Genomic DNA, 12,090 nt, shown 5'->3' with positions numbered 1-12,090 from the left:
ATATTAAATATACAGAAAAGGGTCCCACTGTCAAAATAACTCAGGAAGAAATCCTCAGCAAACAGATGCCTTTACTGTAACACTTCTTAAAGTCATTACACACTAGTGTAGAGTGTGACTCTAAGAAATACTAGTAGTTCTAATCTAATCTCAGCATGGGCTTCCCTTGTGGCTCAACTGGTAAAGAATCCACCTGCAATGTGGCAGACCTGGGTTTGATCTGTGGGTTGGGAAGATCCCCTGGAGAAAGGAAAGGCTACCCACCCCAGTATTTTGGCCTGGAGAATTCCATGGAGGACACAGATGCTTTTTGTTTTTCAGTTCTTACGGCAAAAGACAAGGAATGATGTAATAAAGGCTAGACACGCTGGGCTGTTAAGAGTCGATTCTTTCAAATGGGATCTTTAAAAATCCAAGGAGAAAATGGTCCAAGAACATAATAAAGAATTCCCCAAAAAGAAATACAAATGGTTGTGAAACATGAAAAACTTTTACTGTCACTGGTTATAAATACTTCAAGATTTCATTACTTTTCAAATCTAACTGGTTTATAAAACCCCAGGAGATATGTGAAAGCAATCAATTCTAATGATATACTAGAACTGACGAACATCCCTCCAGTAGCTGTTAATGGATAACAGACATTCCTACTGAAGGAAGTGAGTGTCCTAACATTCTAACCCCCATCCTGCTGAGAACTCCCCAATGCCTTAGGGAAGTCCCCTCCAGGAGAACTAGGACCTATGAGATGATGGGAGAGTAGGTATCCTAGAGGCCCTCCCTCTTTCAGCACTGATCCTTCGGGCAGAGTTCTCAGAGACACACCTGTTTCCTTCGGGCAAGCTCTTCTTCCTCCCGCCTTTTCCTTTCTTCCTCCTGCTGTCTCCGAAGAATTTCCTCCTGTTGTCTCCGGAGTTCTTCTTGCCTCTTTCGCTCCTCCTCTTCCCGTTTCGCCCTCATTTCTGCCTCTCTCCTCTCCTGCTCCAGCTGAGGTTACACAAGGTACTCTTAGAAACTTGAAGCCAAACACAGGAACACTCCACATCATGACAAGTACTGTCAGGAGCTGGTCCGTGCAGACACGACCATTCACTCAGTTACATGTGCAGCGACTGGGAAACGAGAGAGCTCTGAGCGCTCCGTGCTCTGCGGTCACAGCAATCGCGGGGCTTCATGCTCTTCCCCCCGAAAGCTCTTTCCTCTACTCTCACCCACGCCTTCGCTCCACGCTGGCACTACATCCCACCTCCCACCTGTGGGGAGAGCAGCAGGCCTAACAGTAACACCAGAATGCTCTTGGCTTGGCATTTCTTTGTTCATCCCTACAAAGGATTTTCTGATTGAAGATCTAACAGTGTGTCTAACGAGGTTTGAACTGAAATGTCACAAAAGCTGCTAGTGTGGTAAATTACAGAATTCTTTAAAAATCTGAGGACCAACCACTTCACAAACTCCATCCTGTAGAGCTCCCGAGTACTGGTCAAATCTGGCCCTGAGACTCCAGTTCTACTGCCACACATATAACTCAGGCCTTTACTTTCTTGTCCACATTCCTAAGAATCTATTACCTGGCTGCCCACGTCCAGTTTTGCCCAGGGTCCCCAGCTCTACATCTGACTCTCCCAGGCTTATATTTAATACCATCCTTCACCTCGAAAAGAAATCCTAAGTCTTTAATGTGACACAAGCAAGTTATTGGCCTGCCTCATCTTCTTTAATCTCTCTCATCATTTATTCTTCAGACACATCAGCTCCTGCTAGACCAAATTATTTAACTGTTTCCTGTGCCAAGATGTTCACATATACTCCTAGCCTTTACAGGTCTTGCTTCCTTCAACTGCAGTTTAATTTTCACTTCCTTTCACTGTCAACCCCAAATCCTGCAACTGAGCTAACTCCTACTATCCTTTAAGTGACTAGCTCAGGAATCACTGTCTATCCAAGTGTCATCCAATTCCTGGTCCCCACCTCCCCTACTCGGTAGCTGGCCCGTCTGCTTTCCTGTGCTCCTTGTCTGTGCCAGCATCCTCCCTATCCCTGACACACATGTGCACACAGACAAGAATGCAAGGTTTCATCCGCTATGTGTTCAAAGCACAAAGCATGGAAGGAACAAGAACAGACTCAAAAACTGTTGGAACTCTGGTCTGTCAACGCATATGGAGACAGATCTTGACCACGAACTCTTTTCATATTCTGGGCACTCTAAAGATACTGTCACTACCTCAGGGGATAAGAATGCACTAAATATAAAATAGGAACAAGATTCTCTCGGAGGCATGAGAACCCAGAAATCATTACAATGACACCAGGCATTGACAGGCAACCTCTTCTGACAAGTATTAAAACCAAAATTCAAGATTGCTAGCTCCTCCAATATATGCAAATGATAATGTTAACGCTGAGATTTTTAGCTGTGTGTCTTGGACTCTAGAGTGCAAATCACCACCACCATGAAGATTCAATGTGGGAACTCAAGCCTCAGATCAAGGATCAAATAAGCAATGTAGTGGATATTTTCTTATGGTCTTATAATAAGCAATTATCATGAACAGTGTTATATATGACCATTATTGTTAATGTGTCAACAAACCCATATTGACTGATTTATTTTAAACTTGTTAGTTTTAACTGTTTTGAGGCCTTTGGGGGGAGAAGAAGGCACAATAAGGAGACAGTATGAATGTGCTTATACCAGCTACAAAGCTGTGAATTTAAAGGAAAGATATGTGAGCAGCTAGAGTGATACCGATAACAATAAGCAAATGTCTATGTCCTGCAGCTGGAAAGCAGGCACTGCTATGGAAGAATGAGTTGCCAACCTTTGCAGCTTTGGCCTTCTCCATCTGCTGAAGCTGTTCAAGGGCAGGTCCTGGAGTCGCGGGGTCAAGGGGAAGATCCCATACGCTACCACCTTCCCAAACTGGAAGACAGGAAGAAACAGAAGTGAGGGGTATGAGAGCTGACACATACAGCTAAATACCCAGAAGCATAAAGAAGCTGCTCTCCTATCCCAAAGCGAGCTTCATCACAACTGTCTGCTTTGCTTCTAAACAGACTGAACTACCAGCGGGTTCTAGTTTATAACAATACTCATCAACATATCCGGAAGGAAAGAGAGCACTAGGCAAACAGATGAGAAAATGAGGTAACAGCAGCCTTTTCTATTTCCCAAATTTCTGGGCCTACAGTGGTTAAGTTACACATCAATCCTTCACTCAAAAGCATAGGTCATCATTACTTATGTTCTTATTTATGTTTTTTCTCAAGTGATTAAAGACAATTTAAAAGACTTTTCTACAGTGGGTTAGGACAATGTTAAAAAAAAAAAAAAAAAAAAGAGGAGGCTCAAGTTCAGAAAATCTATCTACTAAAGAATTTCCAGGAAAAAAAAAAAAAAAAAAGAATTTCCAGGAACTCCTTAACAGCTATTTTCAATCCTTTGCTGGGGCCTATTAAAAAAAATAAAAATTTTCTTTAAAAACTACTTTCCATTAATATTCACTACAAAGCAGGTCCCAAAACTGATTAAAAAAAAAACTGAATTATAAAAGTTATTAGAAAACTATATCCTTGGAGCCATACTAAAGGCCAATCTAAGTTTTTACCTGTAGGCTGTGAGGGTGCTGGCTGGAGTTCCCAGATAGAACCAGTATCTGGCACTGACACAGATCTAGTTACTGAGGGAATGATGTTCTGATCAGATATTCTGCAAAAGGGAAATTAGAAAATTAACAAATTAATTTAAAATTAAATTTGTTAAAAATTTAAAATTAAATTTGTTAAAAATTAACAAATTAAAGAACAAATTGACTTGTTCTTGTCATTCAAGAAAACAGATAAAGAGGTAATTTCAGAGATTTGTAGGTTTTCAAGGTTACTTAGCCAAAAAAGGTCACTGTTTTAACTACAATATAACACTACCAAAACACTTAGGAAAGAAAAAAGGATAGAGGCAAAGTAATCACACTTCTGGACTCCTCAAGGTATTGGCAAATTTTGATTTCCAAATAATAGATATGCCTACTGTCTTTTAAAAATTCAGTGAGAGTCGCAGAGGCAGCATTTCTCATGAAAAAAACTCACTGATCATAAGTCAAAAGGTGTGCATTTTAGTTCAGTCTCTGAAGTTTTCTGCGTATTATGTCAACTAAGTCCTTTAGCCACTCTGAGTCATAGTTTGCTCATCTTTAAAACTAAGACCTTAACGTGATTTAACCTCCCTATTTCACAGAATGGGTTACGGCTCAAGGGAGAAATGTAAAAGGTTTTGGTTAAATTGGACAGTAAAGTTTTTAAGAGCAATGAAATGACTAACACCTTTGTGGGAGATAAAACAAATACTACCCTGAAAGATAATCTGAAACAGCAGGAACTTAAGACTTTTAGCATAGTTTCCATGTCTTTAGACTCACTTTAATGGCTTTTGGGTCTGGAAAAGTATAACTCTGTGTGGCACCATTAATATCGTTCTTGAAATATTACAGGTAAAAATGAGATTAAATTTCTCGACCACAAATTTTTGTCTTGCTGAGTTCATGAGACTACACTGCTTTTCAAGTGTTCTTAGAATTCTTTGGTTATTATGCAAATTTTATCCTCTGAGTAAAAAGACCAAATAAATGCTCTATTTATTAGTTATTTTTTAAAACTATGTTCTTACACACAACACAAAGAAATGTGTTTTGTGTGGGTATTTTGATACTAAACTTCACAGATTAAAAATTTGCTTTTCTCTCTTTCTTTAAAGCACATACATATACACACACAGTGTGACATGTCATGCAAACAAGCACCAACCTCATCTTCAGTGCCTGGAACTGCTGGAGAAGAAGTGCCAACTGCTGCTGCTGCTGGGAAGACAGTGCTGCTTTCTGCTGCTGGGCCAGAACTTGTGCATACTGTTGTCTTCAAAAAGTAAAACATGGTATAACCTGTCTATCCACATTTAGTTCACTTTACAGAGACATTACAAGACAAAGTTCAGTCCCCGCACCAACAGAAGAAAATCCCATTAGAAATAGCTATCAAATATATTTTTACAATACTTCACAACAGTCACACAAACAATTCTATACATTATTCTAGAAAGAACTAAACTAGTAGATGACAAGCTGCAGAGTGAAAACAGAAAAAAAAAATTTAAAGAAATGTCAAAAACTGGAAAACTCCCTTAAGATGTTAATAACCTTTTATCAGAAAATAAAACAGATTCAAACTAACAGCTATTTCCACATGAAGAACTCTTTGCAAAAATAAAATCCCACTTGTATAAAAATCCTCAAATTTATACGTTTCAGCCTGGAAAATTTTAGGTTAACATTTTTTTCACTAGAACAGAGGTGGACAATTTTTTCCTGTAAAGGGCCAGACAGTAAATATTTTTGCCTTTGCAGGCCATTCACAACTACTCAATTCTACCTCTGTAGTGCAAAAGCAGTCATAGATAATACACAAACAAATGGGTGTGACTCAGTTTCAATAAAACTCTGCTTAGGAAAACAGGCAGTCAGTCAGTCTGCCAACCTCTGCACCAGATGATAGCAAATCTTACTTCTTCCATGAAAGGGACTCACAATCTAATTGACTCCATGCCACTACTAATAGCATAAACTTTCACTTCTTTCCTGCCTTCTCATCTGCTTTTTCTCTGTGGCAAAGCTGACCCATGCAGAAGGCAATTAATTCTTAAAATCACTGATTCTTGCTTTAGCAGCTAAATATCTTGCAAAATTATAGTTATGTGTCACCTTCTGCAAACTTCCAATATTTAAGAAACCAGCTAAGACCAGACTTAGGATGTGGAGTGGCACTATGCCACTAGCTGGATGACTGAAGTATCCTACAAGCTTAGTCTTCTGCTGGAAAAGGTGAAATCCGGGAGCAGACTGCATCTGAAGGCCCTCCTGGTGCTGCAGCGCACCCTACCACATTACTGTCCTTACTGTATTAGGAACTGCTGATACTGAAGGTGCTGCATCTGGTACAAGGCTGTGAGCTCCTGCTGCCTGGTCAGTCGTTCCTGGTCCAGCTCTCCCTGGGAGTGAAGGGGTGGGGGAAAGAAATTCCAGTAAATAAACTGAAAAGAGTCTAAAAGCCATTTAGTACTTACATTTGAAAGGAAAAGGACTCCTAGACCTCTTTTTGCCCCAAACCCTTACCTATTAAAAAAAAAAAGTCCGGAACCTTTAGAAACGAAGCAGTGCCATCTAGTGGAAGAAGGTGGTGTTGGTATGTAAGAGATACCCTTAGGTGGGAAAGGGCCCCTATTTTATTTTAGCTTGTCTTCTCTCTTGCCCTTGAAGCTGAACATTTTTCTGTAATCCAGAGTTCATACTATAACTAAAACATAACAACCAGGGACCTCCCTGCTGGTCTAGTGGTTAAGACTCCGCGTTCCAAGGCAGGGGACCAAGGTTTGATCCCTGGTCAGGGAACTAGATCCCACATGCCGCAACTGAAGATCCTGAGTGCCACAACTAAGACTGGGCACAGCCAAACAAATAATTTAAACAAACAACAAAAAAATCGTTCTCCCAATCTTAAAAGTGATTTATAAACTTGAAGATTATGTAAAAATTAGAGAAGTAGGACAAAACAGAATGGAGTAAAATTAAATGCTATGGTAAGAATTTTACGGTAGCTCGTAACAAATACAGGGAGCCAGTATATGTCGTCTTAAAGAGGATGAGACATTTAAAATTAAGTGGAATATAAAAGAGCTTTCACAACTGTTTAACTCTCTATCCAAAAATTAGAGGTGCTTCTATTGCTTTTAATACATCACAAATTTAAAAATAAGGGGTAGTAAAAACTTTTTTAGCTTACATATCAAATTACATGGCTGGAATTTAAATTTTGGAAGACATAAAAGTGAGGGAAAAAATGAAAGGTGAAAGATAAGATAGCAGAAATGAAGGCATAAGGGTGACATAGACTAAAATTAGACAAATCATTAGTGAATAGTTTATATCTTTATCGCACAGTGATTACAGTTCAGAAAAACACATTTGATGTATGACTCCTCTGAGTGAGGTTCACCTGAAACTCAAGGACATTTTTCTTTCTCATTTAACTATTCAAGGATAAAAGCTACAGTAGCTTAGTTGACAATTAAGGGCAAAGGCAATACCCGACAAGAAGCAGAGCTTCCCACCGTCTTTCCCCTGAAGTGGGTCTGACTGAGGCTCATCCCCTATAACTGGAAGTCGGGAAATGGATTAGAGCTAGCACACCAAGCTCCAAGTAGCTAGCTGTCAGCTCTCAAACATGCAAGATAAAAACGCATCCCAATTTTGAGTAAATGGTAAAAGTACAATTTACATACAATAATATAACAATTTTTCTGAATTTACAACAGAAATGTCAGGGTAATTCCCTAGGACTCTTCACTGCTCTCCAAACTTATAGGAGGTCTCAACCCATCAGGGGACAGTGAAATTAATTATCGGGTTAAGATAAACTTTTACATATTGGGGGAAAAAAGAAGAAACAGAAAGAATATATGTACACGGCGCCAAATGTTTCATGGAACTTGCTTCAGATATATCCACAAGTTAATGAATATATGAAGTAGTGATATGAAAATCTTTTGTTTTTTACTATCTGCTATGGTCAAAAAAATGTGATAGCCACTGTTCTCACTTATGAACTCTCTTGGCTACAGATGTTGCAAACGACTTACTGATCTTTATCTCATAAGAACCTAACATAGCCCTGGCATAGATGCTCAATACATAATTGGTAAGTAAATCCATGGATCTTACTGTAGAAATCTAGTGTTCAGACTAAAGATTTCTGACTATGGTCACTTAAAGACTATGGTCAGCAATCAGACACTCCAACCTGGAAAACGGAAAAGTGAGGCCCAGAGCCAAAGGAACTCAACAGGGAGAGGCCCAGGAGCATCTGCAAAAAAGACTTCCCCTTCAAAGGTCTCCAGTGTCAGCATACTAAAAGGGTTACGTTATGATCCAATTTTTAGTTAAATATCAGTAACATATTTTAAAAGGGCTTCCCTGGGGGCTTAGATGGTAAAGAATCTGCCTAAAACGCAGGAGACTGGGGTTGGATCCCTGGGTTGGGAAGCTCCCCTGCAGAAAGAAACAGCAAGCCATTCCACTATTCAACCCACTCTGTCCATGGAGAATCCCATGGACAGTGGAGCCTGGCGGGCTACAGTCCATGGGGTCGTAAAGAGGCACATATTTTTTAAAAAGGTAAATAAATGGAGAGAAGAATGGGCATTCTAACTAGAAGCAATGAGAAACTCTAAGTCAGTTGTATTGAAACACAGTAGATAAAGGTAAAAGCTCTGAAATGAATTTGGAAAGGTAAAGAGCCAAAACATGCATGAACTGGTAGGGAGGCCAAGACAAAATATTCTTCCTTAAACACATGCTATAAAGCTACTGGAGGATTCTATTTCTTTAGAATGAGTGTGGGGTATGTGTGAGTGTGGGTATATATATATGTGTGTGTGTGTGCTGAGAGAGAGGAGGAGGAGGACAGGTGTGTGTGTGTGTGTGTTGAGAAAGAGACAAAAAAGAAGAGGACAGGCACAGACATCTGAGTTTTTAAAAGATCATTATAGCTACATATGTAGTCTGGGTCAGACTTCCCACTGTCGTCTGATCAATTACTTTCAAGGAACTACAGTTTCTTCTTCATGAGATGTAACATCTAGAGCAAGTGCTTCTGGGGCTACTGTGTTCTGAGTGAGGCATAAGTTACTTACCATATGCGGAGGGGGAGCTGGCCCAGGAGAGAAAGGAACCCTTCCCCACATTTTCATGATATCACCAAGAGGCTGGAAGCTTTCATCACATGCTCTCTTCACCAACAAAGACATAGTGAAATAGCCCGCCTGAAACCATTCTGCCATCTCCTGATTATTGAAGGGACCTACAATAACAATTATGAAGCAGAAGGGCAATAAACATCCTTTCAAGCTAAAAAGAAAAAAAGTATTTCCTGGGTCTGATCCTTACCCAGATAAAGGTAACAACTTGTTTCAGATGGCTCCTGATCTTAATTTATCACAAAAAGTGGTGAACAGACTTCAAACTAATAAAATACTACAGAAACAATTTAGAAATAAGCCTTGTGTATACACATCCTAATTTCTGCAGTGTTTTAACTATTTTAAAGAGCATAATTGTCTCCAACTTGCTCAGTCTCTCAGAGCTCAGAAGCTCATCTAAGCTCAAATGAGCTCAGAAGCTCATTTCAGAAAAGCAATCACACTGAAAAGAGTATTTGTTAGACCTGGTATCACACAGGCATAGAGAACATAAACATGCATGGCAAAAATACGCTCTTCTCCAATTTTCATTTCCCGTCAGAGCTTGTTGGAAGTTAGGCAAACTATAAACAATAATTAATTAAATTTAGAAAGATGACCAATTTTTTTTATTATTTATCTGAGGTAAGACTAATTCAGGCCTTGGGAAGGGGAAAAAAACTAACATTTTCTGGATCTTTTACAATAAGAAATAATCAAATATTTTATACATAAAATTAATGAACACACTCTGATCAATAACTAGTGATTCAGGAAGTATTTGTTGCTGTTGTTCAGTTGCCAAGTCATGTCCACTCTTTGCGAGCCCGTGGACTGCAGCACGCCAGGGTTCCCTGTCCTTCATTATCTCCCTGGGTTTGATCAATTTCATGTCCATTGAGTCAGTGATGCCACCTGTTTCATCCTCTGCTGCCCCCTTCTCCTCCTGCCTTCAATCGTTCGAGCATCAGGGTCTTTTCCAATGAGTCGGTTCTTCACATCATGTGGCCAAAGTATTGGAGCTTCAGCATCAGTCCTTCCAATGAATATTCAGTGTTGATTTCCTTTAAGACTGACTGGTTTGATCTCTTTGCTATCCCAGGGATCTCAAGAGTTTTCTCCAACACCGCAATTCAAAAACAGCATTCTTCAGTGCTCAGCCTTCTTTATGGTCCAACTCTCACATCTGTACAATGTACAAGACTTCTGGAAAAACCATAGTTTTGACTATATAGACCTTTGTCAGCAAAGTGATGTCTCTGCTTTTTAATACGCTGTGTAGGTTTGTCTTAACTTTCCTTCCAAGGAGCAGCAACTTATAATTTCATGGGTGGAGTTACCATCCACAGTGATTTTGGAGCCCAAGAAAAGAAATCTGTCACTGCTTCCCACTTTTTCTCCTTCTACTTGCCATGAAGTGATGGGACCAGATACCATGATCTTTGTTGTTTGAATGTTGAGTTTTAAGCCGGCTTTTTCACTCTCCTCTTTACCTTCATCAAGAGGCTCTTTAGTTCCTTCTTTACATTCTACCATTAGAGTGGTATCATCTGTCTATCTGAGGTTGTTATTTCTCCCAACAATCTTGACTAGAGCTTGTGAGTCATCCACCCTGGCGGGGATGTACTTTGCAAAGAAGTTAAATAAACAGGGTGACAATATACAGCCTTCTTGCACTTCTTTCCCAATTTTGAATCAATCTGCTGTTCCATATAAGGTTCTAACTGTTGCTTCTTGGCTTGCATGCAGGTTTCTTAGGAGACAGGTAAGATGGTCTGGCATTCCCATCCCTTCTAAGAATTTTCCAGTTTTCTGTGATCCACACAAAGGTTCTAGCATAGTCAGTGAGTAGAAGTAGATGTTTTTCTGGAATTTCCTTGCTTTCTCTATAATCCAATGAATGCTGACAATTTGATCTCTGGATCCTCTGCCTTTTCTAAGCCTAGCTCGTACATCTGAAAGTTCTTAGTTCACATACTGCTGAATCATAGCTTGAAGAATTTTGAGCATAACCTTACTAGTATGCAAAATGAGTGCAACTGTACAGTAGTTTGAACATTCTTTGGCCTTGCCTTTCCCTTCTTTGGGATTAGAATGAAAACTCACGTTTTCCAGTCCTGTGGCCACTGCTGAGTTTTCCAAATTTGCTGGCATATTGAATGCAGCACATTAATCACATCATCTTTTAGGATCTGAAATAGCTCAGCTAGAAATCTATCACCTCCACTAGCTTTGTTTGTAGTGATGCTTCCTAAGCCCCACTTGACTTCACACTTCAGGATGTCCAGCTCTAGGTGAGTGACCACACCATTGTGGTTATCCTGGTCATTAGCACCTTTTTTGTATGGTTCTTCTGTATATTCTTGCCACCTTTTCTTAATCTCTTCTCTGTTAGGTCCTTAATGTTTCTGTCCATTATCATGCCTATCCTTGCATGAAATGTTCCCTTGGTTATCTTCAATTTTCTCGAAGAGATCTCCAGTCTTTCCCATTCTATTGTTTTCCTCTACTTCTGTGCATTGTTCATTGAAGAAGGCCTTCTTGTCTTTCCCTGCTATTCTCTGGAACCCTGCATTCAGTTGGGTGTACCTTTTCATTTCTTCCTTGCTTTTCACTTCTCCCCTTTCCTTAGTTATTTGTAAAGCCTCCTCAGACAACCGTTTACCTTCTTGCATTTCTTTTTCTTTGGGATGGTTTTGGTCACTGCTTCCTGTACAATGTTACGATCCTCTGTTGTCCATAGTTCTTCTGGCATCCTGTCTACCAGGTTTAATCCCTTGAATCTATTCATCACTTGCACTGTAAAATCATAAGGGATTTGATTTAAGTCATACCTGAATGGCCTGATTGTTTTCCCTATTTTATTCAATTTAAGCCTGAATTTTGCAATAAGGAGCTCATGATCTGAGCCAGTCAGCTCCAGATCTTGTTTTTGCTGACTATATATAGCTTCTCCACCTTTGGCTGCAAAGAATATAATCAATCTGATTTCGGTATTGACCGTCTGACAATGTCCATGTGCAGAGTTGTCTCTGTGTTGTTGGAAAAGGGTGTTTGCTATAACCGGTGTGTTCTCTTGACAAAATTCTGTTAGCCTTTGCACCACTTCATTTTGTACTCCAAGGCCAAATTTGCCTGTTACTCCAGGTATCTCTTGACTTGCTTTTGCATTCCAATACCCTGTGATGAAAAGGACATCTGTTTTTTTGCTGTTAGTTCTAGAAGGTCCTGTAGGTCTTTGTAGAAATGGTCAATTTTAGCTTCTTCTGCATCAGGGGTTGGGGCACAGAATCAGATTACTGTGATGT

General features: G+C 39.7%; 1 protein-coding gene across 10 annotated transcripts in view; it reads right to left on the bottom strand.

The window, feature by feature from the left end:
• Positions 1-12,090, bottom strand: part of GIGYF2 (GRB10 interacting GYF protein 2) — a 127,752-nt gene that overhangs the window by 25,435 nt on the left and 90,227 nt on the right. For all 10 annotated transcript variants that reach the window (XM_065916814.1, XM_065916847.1, XM_065916851.1 and 7 more), the window contains 6 exons: positions 8,738-8,904; positions 5,946-6,037; positions 4,801-4,908; positions 3,609-3,709; positions 2,823-2,923; positions 826-987 (listed from right to left, as the gene is read on the bottom strand). In XM_065916814.1, coding sequence (XP_065772886.1) covers positions 826-987; positions 2,823-2,923; positions 3,609-3,709; positions 4,801-4,908; positions 5,946-6,037; positions 8,738-8,904 — 731 coding nt within the window. The remainder of the gene's footprint in view (positions 1-825; positions 988-2,822; positions 2,924-3,608; positions 3,710-4,800; positions 4,909-5,945; positions 6,038-8,737; positions 8,905-12,090) is intronic.

The sequence above is a fragment of the Muntiacus reevesi genome, chromosome 1, assembly GCF_963930625.1.
Source record: "Muntiacus reevesi chromosome 1, mMunRee1.1, whole genome shotgun sequence".
NCBI lineage: Eukaryota > Metazoa > Chordata > Mammalia > Artiodactyla > Cervidae > Muntiacus > Muntiacus reevesi.
This window is presented reverse-complemented; position numbering and strand designations above follow the sequence as displayed.